Here is a 24,010-nt window from a genome sequence, read left to right as displayed (position 1 = left end):
AACCCAAAATTATTCATATCATCATTTACTCACCCTCCAAACCAAGACCAGTCATACAATTAAATTGAGATTTATACATCATCTGTAAGTAAAACAAAAAAAACTTTCCATTAACGTATTGTTTAGGACAATATTTGGCTGAGATACAACTATTTGAAAATCTGGAATCAGAAGGTGCAAAAAAAAAAAAAATCAAAATATTGAGGAAATTGTCCTTAAAGTTGTCCAAATGAAATTCTTAGCAATACATATTACTAGTCAAAAATTAAGTTTTGATATATTTATGGTAGGGCATTTACAAAATATATTGAAACATGATCTTTACTTAATATCCTAATGATTTTGGCATAAAAAAAACAAACAATAATTTTGACCCATATAAAGTTTTGTTGGCTATTGCTTAAATTATATCCGTGCTACTTAAGACTGGTTTTGAGCTCCAGGGTCACATATGATGATTTGCTCCTCAAGAAACGTTTCATGTAATCAGTGTTGAAAACAGTAGTGCTCATTAATATTTTTTAGGGAACTATTCGTATTTATTACTGACCCCAAACTGTTGAAGGATAGTGTATATAGAATAGACTGAAGACTGCTAAAACTCCATAAATGTATTATAAGAGTAGTCCATATGATTTACCGGAAATTGATCAGACTGCACATTCTTCTTAATATTTTCTTTTATGTTCCACAGAAGAAAAACGGGAATACAGATTTGCAACAATTTTAGGGTGAGTAAATCATGATAGAATTACATTTTTAGGCGAACTATCCCTTGAAGATGTGTTCATCATCAGGAAAGCAAGGCTGGTTTCATCAAGGTCCTCCTCCTCAGTCCCATCTGAAGTCATGACCCACCATTTCATAAAATTTCACATTGAATGGCCTATAAAATTCTCTAAGCTGCTCAATGACTTCCTGGTCAATCTGAACGTGAGTTCTGCCCTTGGACTTGCCCAGGCAGCGGGGCTGGCTGCTGCTTTCTGGCTTCTTCAGGCACGGGAAGCCTTTTGTTCGGTTGAAGTAGAAGTGCTTGTCCGTAATGATGCGTTTGAGCCCCAGGAAATCCTGAACGCGGCCCAGCTCTCCGGCTGGATCCGTGATGAGCCGCTCCCCGCTGACAAAATGGATCTGCGATAGACGGAAATACTGCAGCCAGTTCTCCAGGTGGAGGATGTACATGCCTATGCGGATGGCATTCCAGGAGGTGTCCACCATGCCTTGACTCCTGTTCTTGAAAGCTAGTTCCTCAAAAGAAGGGATGTCTGGCTTCTTCGACAGGGTCTGTGTGTAGTCGGAGATCGCCCTCGTGACTGGGTTCCGCACTACTACGATCAGCTTTGTTTCGCGAGACATGTTTGAGATGCGTCGTGGCGCCTCCCGGGTCACAAAGTAACTTGGTGTTTTCTCCATGGTGATCTGACTGTCTAGAGTCCGTGGCATAAGGCCCCTGTGAAAACACAAACAGAAATATTCATCAAAATGAATTTATAATATAGGTTCACAAGGGGTTTTTTTCTTTCATGTAAGCCACCAACATTAACACTGGCACTCTTGGTAAATATAAGAGCAAAAGCAGGCTGTTTAATATATATGTATATATATATATGTGTGTGTGTGTGTGTGTGTAAATATATATATCTATATATATATCTATCTATATATATATATATATATATATATATATAAACATACTTAGGTAGAGGAATGTAATAATTTGCATCATAAAATATGGATTGCACTTTACTTTAATGTGTCTTTGTTAGCCAGGCATTTATTGAAGTTGTAATTACAGTAACGGCTATTATGCTCAAACTTAGCAAAAGTACAAAGCAAGAACCCAAGTATTAAAATTCAGCATGCAACTCCCCATTCTTGTCCCTACTGACATGAATGATGCATCAAATTGTTGGGGTGTGCTATTGCTTTTCCGAGCAGTCTGACATTTGGCAAATACAACCAGGACAATATTCTATAGGAAGTAGGAGCCACACTTTTGCCTTGAGTAAGCAACCGTCTTGCAATAACCTAGCAATCGCTTAGCAGCATGTTAAAAACCACTCACCCATAGTACCTTAGCAGCCTTGGTAGCAAACCATTGTGAGTTTTCCACAGGAAAACTCCACTCGCATTTCCTCAGAGAGTGTAAAAAATGCATTATATTTATTTGAGGAAACTATATAAGCAACCCTGGCATTTTCTTTTCACAGCCTTGAGAGGAAAAAGCAAGATAGCTTGTGGAACGTGGTCACCCCTCACATTAGTGTAGACTCCAGCATGACAAATAGGAATTCAGTTACAGCAAGTGACAAAATAATCAGAGCGCACACATGAGGTTTTAATACTCACCGGCAATATTTCTAGTCTCTTATCTCCCGGGTGAGTGTGATGCTGAAGGGTATGGGGAAATTATCAAATCTCAGGCACATCCTTTACTCCTGCTCATAAATCACCATCACCTGCATTACAGATGCACAATAGAGAGAAAGGCTCGGGCAAATCTGGGACATGCGAAATAGGTCATTTTTTTTCGCAAGTTTCCTTATGGAACCATCAAGTCCAACTTTAAGAGTTGTTCTGACTTGAACTGATGGACTACACCAGGTGATATCCACATTGGTCACAGTTCTAGTAGATAGCTGCTCCCCAGTCAACCTCTTTGAAGGAGCGAGCGTATTAATGGTGCCGTAAGCAATTTTTATGGAACGGCACGCAGAAAACTTTCCTCTTACCTGACAGATATCACTAAAACAGGTGTCTTGAGAAATCACACTCCTTTCTGCGACAGCCCTAGGCAGGAAAACTGCTATCTGAAAGCAGGATGTTAGCATTTAGCCAGTCAGAAGTCATTTTGAGTGTTTTGCTTCGTTGACATGTGGTGCACTAACATGTCTATGCAGAGTGGGGTTCAGTGTAGCCACCTTCTTTCAATGGAAAATTAGCTAAAGCCAGCTTGAAAAGTTGCTAGATGACATCATACGCTAATTAGCCTATTCAGAACGTCATTGCATCATATTGCCTAATATCGAAAAATCTGTTCTCATTTATACATTTTACTGTTTCTGTTGTCAGACAACTGGATGAATATGAAATGGTGATTGAAACATGGTCCATTAAGACTACATAACCAGCTCTCTCTTCCAAGATGTTAATCCGAACACAGAAATCCTGATTTATAATTGAGTCGTCGTCTGATGAAATCAATACACATAAGATAAAGACAATGGCTATGCTGTATTTGCATGTAAAATCAGAGGAGCAACAGAATATCTATTTTAATTGAAAGCACTGCTCTCTGTCGCTCGTTGAACAGATCAGACGCAGAGAGAAAGATGTGTGCTCGCTGGGAAAGCAAGGAGTACCAACGAGTCTCAGAAACTAAGTAAGGATTGTCCAAGAAGTCACTGGATTTGTTGCTAGGCGCTTTTTTGGAAAAAAGCCACTAAGGGGGTCTGATAAAGTCACTAAATTGGCAACATCGGTGGGGGTTTTCGAAGGAGAAGGCAGTATAATTTAGTGGCGCAATTTAGCAAAATGGCTAACAATGCTAACAGAACTTATTCACCCCATTTTCTATATGCATGTTATTGTTATTCATGCATACATTTAATTTTTACTTTTGTTTTTGTTTTTACAAACTTGTAGTTTTCCAAATATCATAACTGGATCTTCTGTAGTAATGGAAAGTTCGTATCATTTTACTGACTTGGATCTTTGAATCTCGTTCATCACAATGAGTTAATTGTTTGTCGAGTCATTTTGTTAATTTCAGTAGAATATACTACTGCTACATGTTAGGAAATGAATTCTCAGACACATCTACTATAAGAAAAATAAACTATAATGCAACCAAGGCAAATTAGGAGAAACCGAAACAATTAATTCACTGAGGCAATACAATCTGTTAGTTCACCTTCCCTGCCAATATGAGTCATTCATATGTCTTGTCACATCCCTGTAAGCTGAAGCTATGCAGTCTGTAGCAGGAACAGAATTAATTAGTTCACCTCTCGAGGCTTTGGGTTCAAGTTGTTCGTTCTTTTGTCACGTGCCCACTTGGTAACAAACACAAACATTACTTATTTACTGCATGCTGTTATTCTATATAGGCATTTTTGCTTTATCACAGTGATGTCCCCCATTATACGGATAAAGTTTAAAGCATTAATGAACATGACAAAAATTCACAAAAGTATAAATCACGTGACTGTGCATGTGTTTTTAAGGAAGATTGGAATTATTAATTTCTGTATCCAATGCAGCTGACAAAAGAACAAACAAATCAGACATGAAGACTTGAGAGGTGAACTAATCATTTCTATTTCCTGTATGAATCCCTCGCTTAGATGACTCAATCTTCCCAAGTCCTATTAAAGATTTGTTCAAAATGAACGAATCCTGCATGAACGAAAAACGGTAGACTTCTCTCTGGTATGCTGACTCCAATCATATCATCAGCATAAACCCTATCCATTTTAACTGCAAGTCTTAATTCAAACTGGCCTCGAACAAAGTTTCTGCCCAACAATTCTATTTCGATAATTCACTTGGATGAAGGTCACAATATAAGAAAACATCTGTCACTACTTCTATTACATCATGAATTTTGTCATTTTGTTCTGGTTTAGAGACCTCAAAATAAAATTTGACCAGTTAGCTCTGAGCATAATGACACATGACTGACACAGTCACTCCCACATTTTTTCTTGCTTTAAATTAAAGGGCACTACATAATACAAAATATAAATAAATAAATAAATAAATAAATAAAAGAAAGATAAAATTGGCTGTCTTTGGCAGTGAATCACATTGATTCTCTCTCAAGAAGTGAATCACAATTTTTTAAGGCATGTGCACTCACTCCATAGGCTCAGGGTCAAGCCTGAGTTGACAAAGAAAGTTAACGATCAGTGTCATGTAAAGTCAGATTGGATTGGTTTGGTTATGTCAACTCTAAACTAATCCAGTAAATTTGTTCAGCCACCATCATGGTAAAAACCTCTGGATTTTCCTGTTCTGTTTCCTGCCTGTTCAATAAATGCAATAAATGGCAAAAAAAATCCCAAAACCTATAAATGCGTCACACTGTATGTTAAATGTCAAGTACAAATGCTCCTCGCTAATGTACATTGCTATATGATTGATCAAGTAAACTTGTAAGGTATCAGCGTTAGTTAATGAAAGAGATATTCGCTACATTTACAAATCCCTCATATTTTTCTTCCGAGACGGTATTAAACCAAGCTATAAATGAACTTTTTATGTGATTACATCAGCGTTCATCCATTAAATTGAGAATTACAGCTATAAGACAGGATTAGTGAGGGCTTCCGAATTTAAATCATAGCGAAAGACTGTAATAAAGATGGAAATTATATTGACCGACTTTATTGTATGGAATACAGGGGTCAGAGAATAACCTCGCTTTCCACCAGTTGTGACTCATCCCCGATTCATAATGGGCTTTCCTAAAGCAGGAGTTGCGATACTTTACCTCCAGAGTCCTGAAAATATTGATCCATTTAGCTTGATATTATAAATGGTGCGTAGCTGGCCAGGGTGTCTCTGTTAGCCTTAGCGGTTCAGGGCCAGAGAAAGCCATTAATCTTGCATATGGTGCAATGGAGCTTCACCCACTAAACAACTTTACTGTGTGTTTGAATGCAGAGCACCAAACACAGCCTCATACTGATGCAATACATACTTCGGTTACATAATCAAACTTGTATTTCTTTTCAGACATCCACCAAAAATGCACTCCTAAAAAAAAAAAAATCTCTTTCTGAGTCGCTCTTATTGAAGTTGTAACACCAAACTTCGTTTTCCTTGCAAACTCTAATATTTCATGCATCGCTAAGGGAGAATTTATACTTTATTCAACTCAAGTGAAGTGCACTATAATTTTCCTCAGTGAATACTGATTTTTATTATGTGAATATTTGTGTGAAATTATTAAATTACACAGAAAAGACATTTCCTTAGAAATGCGTGTCCTCTTATACAGAAAATGTATTAAAAGAAAGGCTTCAGCCCAAGCTCCAATTTATTTTGTGTTTGCACCATCGCCTACCCCTGTACTTGCAGTTCTTTAATTCATTGCATTTTCAAGAATCAAAAGATGTGTGGCTGTTATCACATCACTGATGTTCCTCTCATCTGCTGTCTTGAGATAGGGGTTGGCAGGTGCTCTGTTGCTTACATAAGAGTCTGGTCTTTTAGAAGAAAATTCATTTAGTGAGAAGAGTGAAGGATAAGTTAGCTGAAAGCTGGAATAGAGAGGTGCTAATTGCAAAGTGGTGCACAGAAGCGTACTGCTGGGTCCACAGTAAAGACTAGCCAGTGAAGTAGCCATGTGAAAAAAGTTCCTGGAATTTTGTAAAACATTTTTTGAAAGCTTTGATTTTGTGGCTAATGCAGAAATGAAACTAGATGGTAACCAGAAAAGATTGTGAAATGCAGTGGAAATGGAGGATTTTTAGAGCTTCGCTTAATTTTCACTTTTAATTAAAATATTAATATTTCATTTGAGGAGCTCTAAATAACACCGGAAGAAAGCTGACTTTTTTAGTATTGTCATTTATCACAATGGTAGTTAGTCAGCTGGCACAGGTCTACCCAGATGTACATGATTTGAAATATTCAAAATTCTGTTTTTGAACCAATCACATGAGCCAAAATGTGACGTGACTAATTACTTGCAAGAAAATTAGGTCATGATAATGCTGATTGGATGATGGAGTCATAAGTCTTGAACTAAGCTGAGCTGCGAAAAGAAAGAGCCACTTTTAAGTGCACTATAATAAACCTGCTATACTATAATTAATTATCACTTATAAATGTTACTTGCAGAAATTTGATCTGAATAGTTTGCTTCAGAAACAGATGTTGTAGTTAAAACTATGGGTGTGTTTTCCAAAATCATGGCTTACAATAGGTTCCCAGATGTGTCAACACTTGTTAAAAGGGCACCTATTATGCCCCTTTTTACAAAATGTAATATTGATCTTGGGTGTCCCCAGAATGTGTCTGAAGTTTCAGCCCAAAATATCCAAAAGATCACCTGGAAAATTAAAAAATAAATAAATAAAATGATCTGCATTTTCCCGCCCCATCTCCAGAAGGGGGAGTTGTGTATTTGTCTTTCTGCATTGCATATCTACAGTACAGCAATCAATCGCCGGTAGACACAACATAACTTAGGGCGAGAGAACCGGTGTTTAGCCGTTCATATGAGAGGCCAAATGCACTGAGAGTGGGCCGAAACCACGCAATGTTACAGACATCAATGGAACGAGCCGTGTGGCCGAACGAATCTCACACTATGAATGGCACAAACTAATCTCACAAGCGTGGCCCTGATCAGTTATAAAATACTTGATGTACACATACAAATATGGTTAAAGCGCTAAGCACTATAACGTCATGACATTCACAAAGGAGTCTGGAGTGAAACATGTATTTAGGTAGATTTTGAGGCACATTACCTATAAAAATGAAAGTTAATCTACAGCGTCCTCAGCAGCTCAGATTTTGGGAGAAAAATTAAGACTCTTATAATCAGTTTTAAATCCAAACACAGAGCACCGGGATTTCTTGCGTGACTATAGCGAAACTATAGCAATGCAGAGCTGTCAAACAACCCCCGTGGCCCCACCCAGTGTGACGTCACATTGCATGAGATTCAAAATACACACATTTATGTCCAAACACCATATAAAAGTTTATTTTGCATAATAGGTGCGCTTTAAGGTAATGGCTACAAAGTAGTTTAAATTATAGCGTGCAGACATTTTGCATAATTGACCAATTGTGGCATGTGAAAAGGTGTAATCTAGAGAGAATGGTCAATGCAAACATGCATGCAATGTATGAAGACAGTAGAGAGCATGTCAATAGGAAAACAAACCCAAACCCAGACATTTTTAGCAACAGTATTCGCAAACAGCATTGCAACCTTGTGTGGTTAGTTTCTAGTTAGTATGACATGGATTTTAAATAAGCAAGCTATCGTGGTTGCTTAAATGCATGACAACACAAATTTAATTTTACACCTTTTAGATTTCAAGAGAATTGAAACTCTTCTGCCATGTTTGTTATTTATAAGAATTTGATTTTATTTAATTTGACATTGAGATAATTAATTAATTACTCAAACACCTGTTTGACATAATTAGTTCTGGTCAACAAGGTTCGAAAGACAAAGTTGCTACGGTTTCAGAACCAGTCATGACTAGCTGGTTAATTTCTCCAACGATGCGTCACACTAAGCAGTGAGCTACATCGTTGTACGAAAAACACACATGAAGACACAATGGCCATGTTTTTTTTTTTTTTTAACACTACTAAGCATAAAAATAGAAAGACAATCTGAAAGTAAAGTGTGTACATAGAGTCCTGAAATTACCCTGTAATAGGACTGATTTTAATAGCAACAACATGCATGCCAAAAATGTAAACATTTTAATCACGGGCATAATTCCTCTGCAATTACATAATTAATAAGCTTATCGTGGTGCAGCAAAGGAAACATTTTTATCTTTTCCTATTGAAATAACTTTGAAGTCAGTCTCATGCAGAATTAAAGAGAATAAATTCCTAATTGAATTTCTATCATAAACAAGTAAGACATAAAACAATTACCGCCAGTTTGAAACCAAACATTCCTAGGGGAATGTTTCCATTGTAACATTTACTTCAGCTATCTTTCCAAGCCCTGCATTTATTGAATCACACTATCTGTAGACACAGGTCTACATGATGGAGGATATCCTGATGTCTGGTATCACTGGCTTTCACTTTTAATGCAGATTGACATTCTAATTCATCAGGGGGCTTAGTCACTACTTACTGCCAACAGATCTACCAGCTCAGAGAAATGTGAAGTGACATTAGGCAAAGGTCTGATATTACATCTGAAAGTTACAGTGCTGTTAATTGTCTGCCAGAGCATGATGTATTCCTGTTGTCTTTTCTGCTGAAGAGAAGTTTTCAGAGATATGTCTGGAATCTGCTGACAAGGTCGTGAGAGCTCTGGAGAACAAGCTCTGTGAATTGCATCAGCTAGTGTCATATTAATACCACCAATCTAAAGTTATCCTCTCAAATTAAAAGGCTCTTTTGTCAGCCCAGGGATCTCTATTCTAGGGCCACATTGTGAGCTGGACGATAAATGCAAAAAAACAAAACTTCATACAAAAAATCTGACGAGTCTGCATGCCGTGCTAAGTGCAAACCAATGTTCCGTTCCTACCGAGGTCATTGATTCTGATTAAAAAAGGCTTCTGGCCAACCTGCACGCTGAGATGACTTTCTTCTGTGCCGCACCTTTGTGTTCCACACGTTGCAGTATGTTTGTCTAATAGATCACAGCGCGCAGGATGCAGAAGACCTTTTAGAGACTTTCTAATCTCATTCTTCTTGGGGCAATTGGAGGATTTCATCCTGACATCCTGATTAGCGATTAAAGGGTTTTGTAGCTGGCCGCACTGCATATTCATTTGTAGGAGTTTCCCTTTCAGACACAAAATTTATAGGAGGAGAGTATTTCAATAAATCATGCAACATGATTAACTAAGGTTTGTGCAAGTCAGATTAATGGTATTTGAACCATTATTTAACACCCAAAAAAGCATATCATGACATGGCTGTGATAGTTTTATATATTTGCACAGACACTAAAATATACATAACTGTATGGAGAGCATCAAAAACATTTGACATATTAACACTTTTGGAGATATGTATTTGTAAACACTTTTAGTTCCATTAAATTAATTAGATTCATTTTATTGTTTAGACAGTGAGATTACATATGTTCAAACCTGTCAAATGCATTGAATGTGTTTTCCTATTTTTATATGATGGTTTACAAAATATCAAAATAATGGTGTATTATAACAGAATATAGTCACCTGTGTTGCTATATACCTATTATCTATTACATTGTTGTATAATTGAAAAGTGGTTAGTTTTAGGACACATGGTGTTATTTTTTCAAAAATATCTATATAAAATGGAATGCAGCTGAAGATATTTTATGTGTCTAAATCTGTGCATACATGTTAATATGTTTACGTTTTAGAATCCGTCAATAACTCCAATTAGACTGGTAAATGGCTCTGCAACTGACTAGGTGCATTTAGATAATCTCTTTTGTTACACACTATCTGATAATACTTAATACAACCGACATAAAGTATTTTCATGACTGAAAAGTGAAAGAAGTTCAACTGTGAAGAGAGACTGTATAGGGCCTATAGCATCTTCTCTAGATTCTGTAGACTGTCTAGATTCTACTTTGATTCTACTACAAACAGCCATCACATTAATCTATCATTTTTTGTCTCTTTTTGTAATAGTTTGACTTGCAAATGCCTGTTTACCTGTGAAACATTGGGAATGTGACTTTGACTGACTTTGCAGCGCTCTTTGTTTCATATATATATATATATATATATATATATATATATATATATATATATATATATATATATATATATATATATATATATATATTTCATATATATATAAAGCTGTTATCATTATACACTGTTCTGATGCAACCTCATGAGGATTCTTCCAGAAGTTCAGACAGACTGGGGAATGCAGCACAGCTAGAGTACAGTCGACTCTGCGCTTTGATTGCTGTTTTATGGCGTTTTCTTTTAATTTTGTATTCCTGAACCTTCACTTCAATTTGGAACTTGTAAGTCCACCATTTTGATCCTTAGAAATGTCTACCAACGTCTGATGAAAAGGTCAGTTGTGAATGTTCAGTCAATATGATATACTAAACGCCCTCCTGATGCTGTCTGAGCAGGACTGGGAATAAAGACTGTTTTCTTCTGCACTGTGCTTGATGCTTTCCTGCACTTAAGTGCGTCTGACCTGTCTAACAATTCTATACATACAAAATCCCATAATTTAATGTGTGAAGCTATTTGTACCTTCCTATTTTGCAGGGTAGAGTTTAGTCCATTTATGTGTGATGGTGTCCTAAGGTTTGTTTTCCTCTACACCTGCTATAGAAATCTAATGACTCAATCCATGGGTGTTAGACTTAATCTAGTCATATTTAGATAATGTATGCTCAGAGGCTCTGCAGTACTGTGTTAGCTGTGCAGGTTAAACTGTGAAGTCTTGTTTAACCTACATATGTGATTATTAACTGGGCAGTTATGCTTCCATTTCTTTCTAATTAATCTAAGCCTCATTGTGCTAATTAAAGTGCTTTATGGCAGGACAGAGGATTGCACAATCAAGTTGGTGCAAGTGCTGATCTGATTGGTATTTCAAATGAAAAGCATCAATCACCATGACAAAGCTGCAGGGACATACGCTCACAGCGAGCCTCATTTCCTGTTTCAGTTCAAATGCTTGTCATCGCTGACACTCTTAATGAGCCCATCCCGGTTATAACAATATCTTGTGCCTGGGTCTTCCTATGGACATATAAAGTACTATCAGTTTGTCTCTTATGGTTTAATTACATTAATGTTTTCAACAGAGCATTTGCATGGAATCCAACATGTTAAGCCCAAACGCTGCTGAAAGGTGTTGTTGGAAACATTTAGAAGTGGGTAGTTCTTAAGTCTTGCAAAACCAAACTTTACAAATCAGCATTAGCTCAGTTTGCAGCTTTTTCTGGCCAGGAACTGCCCACTTAGATAGGAAGACAGCAGCCAATCACAGTTGGATTTGTTTTTATATGCTGTTTAAATGCAGGTTTATATGACATGGTAGAAACGACAAAGAAATTGGCAGAAATGTGTGCAGACTTTGTAATCTGAATATTTGTCCATCCATAAAGTGGACTCTACTGTACATCCTACATATTCACCGAAAATCTCAATGACATGCAAGGTTCTGATATCTGATATATTTGATTCATAGTCTGCTATATCTATCAATCACAACAAACTGTAGTGTAATGATATATTGTGCATGAAGGTGTATCACATCGATATTGCTGTGATCTGTTGTTTACCTAACACTTTTCTTATTATTAATGTTTTTAAAAAATCAAAATAAAAGTTTATTGTAGGGGAATATCATTACCTGTACAGTTACTACAGACCTATTAAATATTACATTTTTATATAGTTGAGAAGGGGATAGTTTTAGTACATGCAACTTTTTAGTTTTTTTGCCCAAAAATGTCTATTATATATATAAAGCTAGAATGCAACTATATTATATTTGTATTATAAATATTTTTGTACAATTCCTAAAGATTATATATATATATATATATATATATATAAGCTGTGGATTTAAGCAGTCAGTACTGGTAAGATTTAATTTTGTGCTTAATTTCCCTCAAAATTTTCAAACACTGTACAACACCAGAAGATGTGGTCGCCGCTGAGGCTAAATTCTGGCAGGCATCAGGCATAAAGCAAGTCCATTTCACATAGATATGTGGGAAAAATACATTGTGGAATGTATAATTCTACACATAGACATCTAGTTAACTAACTTAAGTGTCTCAAACGAAACTCAAATATTTTTTTTGTTTATTATTTATCTAATGGTTTTCATGTTTTCCTCCTATTTAGCTCTTCTTTTGTAAAGTTGAGTTTATCTTTGTATGATTTGTTTATTTGTCTAAATATGTATGCTCTAAGTTAAGTAGTTTAAGGTATGTTGTCTTCTTTTTGCACGCTAAAGGGTGCAGGAAGCATTATTTTCCATTCGCTGGAAAGCACGCTTGTGAATGCAAGATGTAAAAACGAGCAGAAAAAAAATACGTCTTTCTGCATTTACATGATTTGTTGTAGTGTGGAAGTGAATATGATTTATGGATGGTTTTAATTTTATTTATGTTGTTCTAAATGAGGTAGTTAAGTGAGGTAGTTATTTGTGTGTAGGTGACCCCTTTGTCATTTGCTAATGGTACGGACCATACCACAGTAATATAAGGGCTGGGTTTTGTTTGTTAAGGGAGGTTTTTGGATTGGGGATCCAAACTGTTAACATCTGAGCCCTGGAACTCCATATTTCCTTTCTTTTATTTGTGCAGTTTTATTTATTTTCTTCAAGATGGCCAAGTGTCATTTAAAAAAGATCAAGATCTGAGATAAATTATCCATTATCATTTTCATTATGGCTATTAAAGTCATGCAAAAAATATAATTGAAATCAACTATTTTAATATTGAACAAAACGCATTAGTTGCGGAGATAGAAACCATTCCAAATCTAAAATTTCGTCACTGGTGGTGTATTGCCATCATGGCTAGTTAAGGCCAAAACCTCTGTTTAACATGGAAAACATACCATGATTTTTTTCACATCATGTCCTGTTAGGAAATAATGCCATGCTCTGTGTCACTGCCAGGGAGAAGTTAATTGAAAGTGTTTATGTAGTTTACCATAACAAATTGATTACCAGTTACATCTCCACGTGAAGTTCTAAATTTATATAATCTCACAGATGCTTGTCTTATCACAATACACTTCCAGACCTTGCAAGAGCGAATGGATTAATTCTGCCACCACTGTAATACAGATCTTGAATATTTCAGCTGGTCAAATTTTTTTCTGGGAGGATGTCAGACCATTAATGACCAGTCAGCAACAGGAACTGGCCTCAGAGAAAGTCTAGTAAGAGTTAACCATGAACCATCCACACATACATCACACTGTGGGTGGAGGTGAACAGTGCTGGCAGTATTAATGTGACTAAATGCAGCACTTGAACTCCTTCAATATGACACCTTAAAAATGTATTATCATTTCAGCCACACATTCATCTTAGCCCTTTGTATTTAATGAATGATTTATACATGCTAAAGCGCTGCTAGACATTTGTCAACACAACACGTTCAATGTGCATTTACAAATGACTCACTTGCCCTCATAGATTCATCATGCTATGTCTTATCTGTAATTGCAACATGTGAAATTAAACAAAAACAATCTGTTGGTATTATTGATCTGGACAGAAAGAACGTGAGCAATTAGACCATCGACTAGCCTGAAATAGACTGCAAGGCCGTCGCACGATGATAAATTAACTTTACCATACACCTCACCGGGAAATGGTGTATTTTGATTCAGAGCAGTGCGTCGGCAGACTTCATGTGTAGTTGCTCAAAGAGCTCCTCAACAGAGACTATAAAAAGATGAAAGGTCCCAGACTTGTCAATCTCCAAACTCATTTGTGTTGGAACTGAAACATCTTTTGCGCCTCAGCAGTGCCACAGTATTTTTGGTCTCATTTACTTCAGATACGTCCCTGGGAGGAGGAGGAGGAGAGCTCAAAGAGGTGATGTCTCCTGGATTCTGGCTTCAGTTCAGAGCACGGTGGTCCAACGCTCATATTTCAAGGTGCGATGTGCAACATCACACGTATATCAAATACGATCATCATACCTGTATCTATAGGTGCCTCTCAATTTGCATGCTTATGCAGTATTCTATGCTGTTTGTAGTATAAATAGTGAGTAGTGTGTTCATACTGAAAATTACATGTGCTTGGCTGTTGCAATTGTCCTTAAGAAGTGGAGGGGAGGGGCTATCAGACTCTGATGTTAGATGACCAAATAAAGTTTATTAGAGCCCGCCGATTTTTCAAAAGTGCTGGTTCCAGAAGTCCATATTTTCTCATAGGGATTTAAAAAAAATAAAGTCTTTGATAAATTGTCATAAGCATGAACCAAACCAACCAACTACAAAAAGATTCACAACATTACACTTTGATTTGAAGTGAAAAATTATCTGAAAATTTAGGGAAATATGGAAAAGAAAGAAATACAATCCCATGAAGCATTGACAATTAAAAACAACAGAGATATATAAAAATATAATTTAAAGTTGCTGGTTGTATCTATAGAAACAATATATTTTACGGACTCTATTACGTCATTTGTGGTGCTTCATGGAAGTGAGACTCTCTTATTTGAAGAATTTTCTGTATCATGGGTAATGTAGTTTTTCACCAGAAATCCCACTGTTAAATACAGTTATTATAAGTTGAATTAATGCAAACAGATTGGTTTAACGAAGGCACATACAATTGATTAGCAATATCAGAGCTCACAAGAGCTTTGTCTTTAACGATTTTTATGTAGCATTGTAAAAAATCAATGTCCCCATGGAGAAAATCAATTTTAAAAGATTATACACAAGATACACTTCTGTTGTAGCTTCAATCATACTAACTAAAACAAGCACCTCAGTAAATGGTAATTGCTTCAAATTACACACAGCTAAGAAGTGTGTAGGATGTTTTTTTTTTTTTTTTTTTTTTTATTGTTTTGTTAAAAAATCCTACTCATTATTTCAGGGCTTACAACATTTGATGAGTCTTATAGTGCTGTTGCTTCATTATCCCAATTAATTTTAGTCTTGTATCAGTTGCATTGTCAAAACACAATATGCTATCGTTCATTTCAAAGCCACAGACAGAGTACTGCTCGCTTCAGAAGGTCGTAGAAGTGAAAAACGAGGAGAGCCAAAGCTTTCATTGTCCAACAGGGAATGATTCTGATCCACCCACAAAGAAAAAATATAAGCACTACTGCACATTCTCTTGTGAGTTTTAGTAGTTAATTGTGTCAGTGTTTCAGATTACTGTAATTCATTGTTGGGTTGCATCCAGAGCATTATGTATTCAAATAGACATCCAGCAATGTATGTTTGTGTCATGGCATGCCAGCCGGGTCTAACTTAGCTTTCGGTTTACTTGCCTGCTCAGAGCTATTTTTCTCTCCTGCTTTAAAGGGTTCATTGCAAAGCTGCAGGATATAATGGAAACATTACCATGGAATAATGAGAAGCGGGCTTACGCAGTATGTGGCAGAAATGCAAATGGCAAGGACACCTGAACGCAATGCAGAATACCTGCTTTTCATCTCATACGTGATTCGTTAAAGCGCAAGCCAAGTGTGATCTAAACAAGATTTCATCACGTTAATGTCCAATTGCATGAAGATAGAGGCCTTGCATAACATATTCTGTGTACATACTGTTTTAATTTTTTATTTCTTGACGCAGATACTGAAGGGTAATGGTCATAGATGATGTGTACAATGGCAGACACTCGAGCCATTCCCAAAGAAGTCATGACTAAAATGGCATCCTGTAGCGACAAATAACTTCACTGCACACCATCTCCTACCGCCATCTTCTCCTACAAGATGAGCTTGTGAATATGCATTGGCTTGTGAATTGATTTTAAAATGGGGAATGGTTATTTTTACGCAGTGGAGCCTGAAAAAAAGTGAAAAATGATATCTATAGCCCTCTCTGGTGCCCACATATGCACTATAAAATCTCTTGGATTTTTTTTTTTTTTTTACATCGATACAGAGTGCTCTATGATGTCAAAAGGGGGAAAAAAAACAAACTTTTTACTGTTCTACAAATTACAAAATAGATACAGTAGTAATAGGATACATTAGTATTCCTCTCCCTCTCTCCAGCTGTTGTTTTCCTCAGTCGAGATAGGTTATGCAGAACATAACTGTTAACCTTAACAAAACTGCTGATGCTCCAAGTTTGATGGGGACTGTAGATGAATAACAAGTAATTTTCCCTAAGCATATAATTAATCTGGAGTGACTTTGATTTGGGCCACTTTAGAGCATGAGCTTTTCTCTCCACTTTAGTGTGACTATTATATATTTTTTGGTATATTTTTGGGTCATTGTCCTGTTGGAAGATTAATCATCTTACAAGTCTCAGTCCTTCAACAGACTATTTATTTTTTCTACAGCGCCATTCATTTCCCCTGTCTTTGTGAACTGCGAAGCATCCACAAAAAAAATAAGAAATAAAAAAAACTTCTCCCAGTGCTTCACTGTCAGGAACATGTTCTAATGTGCAATGTTAGGTTATCACCAAAACACGACGTGTGGTGTTAAAGGTTCAAGAGACATATCTTTTCAACAAAGGATTTCTTCTCGCTATATGAGGCAGGTTTATGAAGTGTGTCCTTGGTCTTTATGATGCACCTGTTTCCTGGAAATGTAGTACATTGGAGAGTGTTCTCCCACGCACGCACAGGTGTATTTTTACTGCACATGAAACACCTCAGCTGCACTGCTGGTCACAGGTCATGTTAATATGTATAGACAAAACTTCAGGGGTAATTTACATACGTAAAAGCAAGGGCATGAATTTTATCAAATTCATGACGTATGCATTTATTCTTTTTTTTATTATTATTTATTTAGTGTTAAAGCAAGGGCATAGATTTTATTAAATGCACAAAGTATGCCTTTAGTTTATTTTATTTATTTAGTGCATTTATTTTTTATTTTTTTACTTTGCATTACAGAGTAACAAAATGTGTGAAGGGGTGAATGCGCTTTATAGGCCCAATATATGCACAATTTAATTTGCACAGCAGAGGGCCAGTGGAATGCCATAATGTATGATAATATATGATGACTGCTTCTCTTCAAGTATTCTGAAGTGAATCTGAGCGCTCACCTTCAGCTCCTCCGCAGTTCTGCGGTTTGTCTCTAGAGTGACTCGGAGCATTCAACATTCAGCCTTAATCCAGTCAGTCCCATAATGGACTCCCATCGGTAGACACACTGTCTCAGTGTAGCTCCTATTTACTCTGTACTCTTGCTTGCGGCACTCATGTCTAATGAGTCATTTACACTAAAATCACCAAATCAAACCATTTCGCTAGCTTGCTGTTTCCTGCTGGGGCACATCCAAGACTGAATTGTGTAGGTAATTAATGCTACAGGAAGTTCTACAACTCTCTGAACCATGCTGGGATTAGCAATCCCCGCTAGTGGTGCAGGGGAATGGAAAGCTCTCTCGTGTGCATGGAGGAAAGTGCGGATTTCCCAGTTAAATAAGCTCTGTCCAACTTTCTGTCCTCGTCAACCTTTCTGACTGTTGTGTTTCGCTGCTCTTTTCCCCTTCGAGCCAATTAATAGAGGACCAGGAGGAATTTCTTGGCTCTAGCAAATGTTAAAAGACGTCTCGTAAAATCTGAGGACTTCTTAGGGAATCTACTTGAAGAACTTCCAAGTGTAGTAAAATCAGTAGGATTTAGATGCCCTTTTAAGTCAAGATGGTGTGTAGTGCAGAATATTTGTTTGATTTGATGAATCGCTGGAATATGATACCTATATCAGCAAGCTGACGAGTGTCGACTCATAATGGGAAAACAGGATCGTCTGCAACAAATGAGGCCATAAGAATCCTTGTCCATTCTAAAAATAAAGTAATGAGCATCGCCGCATATGTATTGCTACCCTCTCATACGTTTCGGAGGAGTGGTAGAGCATACACAACTCACAAAACAATTAACGAAATTGTCCAGAAACCTTGCACTTTTTTTTTACTCTAGCTATGCCAGAGATCTTATTATTTTAAGCAAGGACATTGTTGCTTTTGCTCCATCTAGGACAACTTCTAGTAAAAACCCATTGGTAATCTCAACAACGCTATGTGAATTTAATGAATGGGCCTTGCCAAGACAAAGATTGAAGTAAAATGAAAAACAAGACCCTAAAACACATTATTAAAGGGCTTTATAAGGAACTTTTGACTTAATCAGCCAATTCATCTTTCTCATTACTTCTGCCCTTTATTGCCGCCCTTATTGGTCCTCTTATTGCAAGATGTCAGTGGCTAAAATAAAATGGCTTTCAGTAAGGATTAGGGGGACTGTTTCAATGTCTTGGCCTCTGTGGCATTTTAATTAACCTATCCACAAAGAGTATTGATGAGTTTCTTGGCATGAGAATAAGAGAATCTGAGTATTTATGTGTTAATGTGTGCACATTTTACAGGCATGTTGTTTTGTGTGTGTGTGTGTGTGTGTGTGTGTAATTATAAAGCTGGGTAGTAACTGATTACACTGATTACATTACATCTGGATTATGTAATCAGATTCCAAAAAAATAAGTACTTGTAATTAGAGTATATTACATTTTTTTTAATTCTCATAATCAGATTACAGTTAATATTTATGGATAACCTGATTACACATTACACACTGACTCTTTCTAATTATTATTTTTTTTTACCCCCTTTTACATTTTCTACTGGGTACCAAACAATTTGAGGTGGAACAAGCAACTCTCAAGCTATTACATCATTTATGAAACAAATAATTATGCAAGTTAGTGATGATTATCATATTCAGTGACCTTCAGTAATTGTTGATTTTCGAAGTCTGATACTTATATAATTATATTTTTAGTGTCCAAGTGTCTGTCTGTCTGTCTGTCTGTCTTTCTGTCTATCTATCTATCTATCTATCTATCTATCTATCTATCTATCTATCTATCTATCTATCTATCTATCTATCTATAAATGGATTATCTCTTGACTTTTTTATTTCAATATGGTGAGTTTAAACCAGTTTGGTAAAAAACAAACAAACAAAAAAAAAATTAGTCAGACTATATAACATAAAATGAGTAACCAAGATTGCATTATTAACTGCAGTCTTCATCATATAATCTGTAATCAGTAATGGACTACAATTTGTAATCTACCCTATATCAAAGCATTTTATGCTTTATGACTTGATTACCAGCATAACCATATACAAACTGTTCCCAGCATCAATAACTACTGCATAATAGGTTCATCTTGCTATAGTTTACAAAAGAACATCTATTATTAATAGCTTGTTTGTGGGCATTTGTTTGTTTAGCAGTCATACTGCGCCAAGCAATTCCTTTTCATCTCCCCTTTATCCTGACTCTTTACATCTTTTTTTCCTCCTCATCTTTTTCTCCCCATGACAAAATACAAGGGACTAGCATCGATCCACACATCTCACAAACACATCCGCTTGATTTAAGCACAGTAGTCCGTGGGTGAGTGGAGTTGCCCCTAAACGAACACAAAACAGAGGGGAAGTGTGTTTTATTGTGGTTTCCAGACTACAATGAGACCGAACAAGCCGCAACACCTGCTAATGGCTAAAGGGCTGCTCTCACACAGGTATGTACTGTTGGCTGTCCCCTTCACATTTGGACATGGCCCACAGGGAGTCCTCTTTCACTCTCTGTCCTGTCTGAGCTGGGATGTGATGTGTGTGTGTGTGTAATTACTGAAGCTGAGCTGCAGGCAGACGACGTGCTGGAAGAGCGAGGGATGATATTGTCTCCTAGAGACCCCTACTTCATGGTCCTACTACACACCACACAGAATCGACACAGACTTCTCGTACAGTCGAACGGCTCCCCGATGGGTATTTGAATGGCAGCCCATCAGTAGAAAGCGAAGAAGGAAGGAAGGAGTTGATTCTAATCTGCCCACTGATCAATATGATCCATACCTTTCCCTGGCAGGCTTTATGGAAGGTTTACTCTTGAAAGAGATCCATTGGCCTTTATCTGCATATTTTCCCCCTGAAACCGAACACTGCAATCACTCTGTGTCATTCCGCTCTGGCTCTCTGGGCAAAACACTATCATTCCTGTGCTCTCAGTATGACTTACTGCAAACATCTCCTTGTCAGCAGTTCGAGTTTTCAGCTCTTGTCTTACTTCCACCGCAAAAAGGCAGTTTTCATCATTTTTGCACCCTGCTGATCTCACCTTTATGACATTTGACCCATTTTTGGCCCAATTTTGAAAAATGTGATTTACCTAAAATTGACATTTTCTTTGAGTTTGCGTGGTTCTTGAATTCATATGATTGAATTCTTTTCATTATTATTTAATTGGATCTCAGCTTACCACCAATTTAAAAGCAGTACTGTCACACAAATAGTTTGTGCTGAGCACTGTTTCTTTGTGGAATACCAACATATTTTGTGTATTTTGTTGAGTAATTTGTTTAGCCTATCTGCATTTCAAGAATGCTTTAAATGAGCACTGACAAATTTTTAAATGTTTAATTCATTGTGTCTGTGTTCATTCCAGACCTGAGTATATGTGAACGGTTTGAAGTGAAAGTGGAGGAGGGAACAGAGTTTGCCTGGAGCAGGTTTTTAAAAGGTGGAAAAATGATTTTTTTTTTCTTTCTTTCTTTCTTTTTTTTTTTTTCTTTCTTTCTTGCAAACAGAATTGAAGACAATGTGATTTTTGCCTGAACCAAGGAGTGGGTTTAGAAAAAATTACATTGAGTTGTTGTAGTTTTTTCCGTTATTTATTTATTGCATGCTGGCTGATGAGGTTTGACTAATAACACAATGAAAAACCCGAATTGGAGCTGGAGTGGTGATTAGAAAACCTTTTGTGCAGCAAAGGTAAATCTGTGCTACTCATAGACTTTTAGTCTGTGTGCTGCTTTGACACATAAAGATGATGCTTTGATTTCTTTAGGAACTCATTTCATTGTTGAAAAAGAAACACAAATTACCTTACCAGGTCAATATTTGTCTGAAATGCATGTTAATCAATATTAATTTCTTACTTAATATTGATATAATTCTTGCAGTTGTGCTATGGCACTGAATATCCGCATGAGTCTGTGATGACCAATTTTCAGTACAACAGCACTTGTGTGATCTTGTGTCAGTTTCAATGTTCAAGGTTTTCTTGTATAAATAATGCAATGGTGGATTTTACACTGCCTAATGAAATTTTGAATCCAGAATTTATTGGTAAAAGCTAGAAAAGAAACCTACCTGTACCAGTCCAGTCCTTTGTCATAGTTTCTATCAAAGAAATGTGGTTCGGTCCCAAGAGCTCGAACATCTGGATGAATCCGGATGAACTCCAACACCGCCCTGGTGCCTCCTTTCTTAACGCCAACTATAAGTGCATTGGGCAACTTCTTATTCCCGTATTTTGGCGAATTACTGTTATTACTCTGCTTGTGATCTAGCACATCTTGTGTTGTTTTCTGAATGGGTGAATGTTTGCTTTGGTTGCCAGTAAGGTTTAAGAGACCCACAGCCCTCGTCTCGCCCGAGATGACTCTTGCTTTCGCTGATATAGTGCAATAATGTGACTTCTGTAAAAGTTTTTTACTCCCCATGTTCTTCAGACGGACGCAGTGGTGCTCCTCCAATCTCTGGTTAGGCATGATTGTACCGGAGCAGAAGAGGATGCTGTAGCATAGATACATGAAAGACAAAGAGACAGTGAATATAAAAATAAATCTTCTGCTTAATCTGTTTGAGGGTGGCACGATTCGGCTGGACAGGAACCTATATGCCATGTCGCCATGGATGAAAAGACGGCATGTTTTTCTCCGCAAGTTTCTCTGTGAGGTTTGATAGCTGTCTCGTTCTCCCCATCAACTCAGACGGCGCGAACTTGCATCTCAATCGGGAAAAGGATAGTTAATATTCCCTACCAGACTCATACGATGACAAAAAGTCTGAGAATCGCAGGTATCAATAACGCAAAGTTTCCAAATAAGCAAAAACAAAGGTAATTCCACTGCCCTTTAGTTTCAGCGTCGCGTCACTTTTAGATTGCCTCAGCAACGCACCTGATTCTGTGCTGCTGTAGAGTTGAAAATGTTTAAAGTAATCCTCTTGTTTGACCCGGTGATGTGACACAGCATACTACTAAATGTAATCCGTTTTGGAAATCTCATATTCCAGGTCTAAAAGGCACATTTTGCTCCCAAGTTTCCAACGCGAAGCCGCGCAGCGCTCGCCTTATCGCCGCTCAGCTCATGTTTGTGTCTTTCTAAAGTTCTCAAGAGCGGCTTTGCGGCAGTCAAGCGCTCGAGATCAATATTTAAAGACAACGCCTGACGTCATGTCATATTTTCATATTCCTCGTGCGTATTTAAAGGAGCACTGCCCAGCACTGCCCAGATGTGCACAGACATTTTGCGGGGCAGGGGCTCAAGTGAAAAAAAGGCACTTTTTATATATATATATATATATATATATATAATTTTCTTTCTTTTCTAAACAAAACTTTACATATATTATCTCAACTCTGACTTACCAATTTATTTTATTTCCCTCACACTGACCCAATTGTTTCATGTTGTTTAATTTTGCAACAGATGTCTACAAACTAATCAGTTCACAATGTTGTTATAATTTCACTTACTGTGCCACACACACACACACACACACACACACACACACACACACACACACACACACACACACACACACGCACGCACGCACGCACGCACGCATTTTTACTTTCTCTTCAAAAAAAAAAAGAAACTCATTCTGTATGATTTATAAGCGTTTTGAAAAATGGGGCCATGGGTTATGTCCTCATAAGTCACCCTCTCCTTGTAATACCTGTGTCATACCCATGTCATTATACAGAATTGAGTCCTGATATGTCACAAACACACACACACACTCACACACACAAACACACACACACACACACACACACACACACACACACACACACACACACACACACACACACACACACAAAGAAAGAGAGAGAGAGAGAAAGAGAGAGATACTCATGGTGACAAGAACTTTGTTTCACATTTGAGGGTGGCCTGTTATCTATCTATTAGCATACAACATGTACTAATAGAATGGATAGTTATTAGATGAGGAGCCTGAGATCAAAATGATGAATTTCTTGTTTAAGACAGGACACTTCATGTACTGTTCAATTTTGAGATTTTGGTCTATTCTTTCTTCCATGTCTTCTTTTGCTCTAATGGAAAGGAAATTTCCAAAATATGATTAAGGTGTTTGTTTTAAGCTTATCGTCTGTTTGCTTCTGTAGATTTCTTCTAAATCAACCAAAACAAGCTATCTGCATATTCTGATGGCATTATTAATTTTACTGTATTTAACTGTCATTCTTTCATTAAGTTAGCGTGTATGCCCATGATATGTTGCCTTAGCTAAACTTTAGCTAATATATTACATGGTAGTTCATGAGTCATGGATGTTAGCAAGACAAATTAATATGGATAATTAGCTGTAAATTCGAGGCACAGGTAGCTTAGTCCTTTGTTCATCACCACTCACCTCCACACCAAGACAAACACAACTGGAAAGGGAGGGAGGGCTTCACTTCTGCGGCTCTCTGCCTGTCTGTGATGCCGATCAATGTGTGCTACACTGCTGTGCTGCGTGGAGACGCGGAGGGGTGAAAGGCATCATTATATTCAATTGTTTATAGTTT

The 24,010-nt window shown here is 37.1% G+C and overlaps 1 protein-coding gene across 1 annotated transcript; it reads right to left on the bottom strand.

Moving 5' to 3' along the window:
* Positions 1-389: 389 nt before the first annotated feature.
* LOC132122261 (heparan sulfate glucosamine 3-O-sulfotransferase 2-like) lies at positions 390-22,573 on the bottom strand. Its single transcript, XM_059532348.1, has 2 exons — positions 21,562-22,573; positions 390-1,450 (listed from the first exon to the last, which is right to left on the bottom strand). Exons 1-2 carry the CDS (start codon positions 22,095-22,097, stop codon positions 832-834), a joined length of 1,155 nt encoding a protein of 384 aa, XP_059388331.1. The 5' UTR covers positions 22,098-22,573; the 3' UTR covers positions 390-831.
* Positions 22,574-24,010: the final 1,437 nt, after the last annotated feature.

Source organism: Carassius carassius, chromosome 1, assembly GCF_963082965.1.
Source record: "Carassius carassius chromosome 1, fCarCar2.1, whole genome shotgun sequence".
NCBI classification, from domain to species: domain Eukaryota; kingdom Metazoa; phylum Chordata; class Actinopteri; order Cypriniformes; family Cyprinidae; genus Carassius; species Carassius carassius.
Note: the sequence above shows the minus strand (reverse complement) of the source record. Positions and strands in the feature narration are given on the sequence as shown.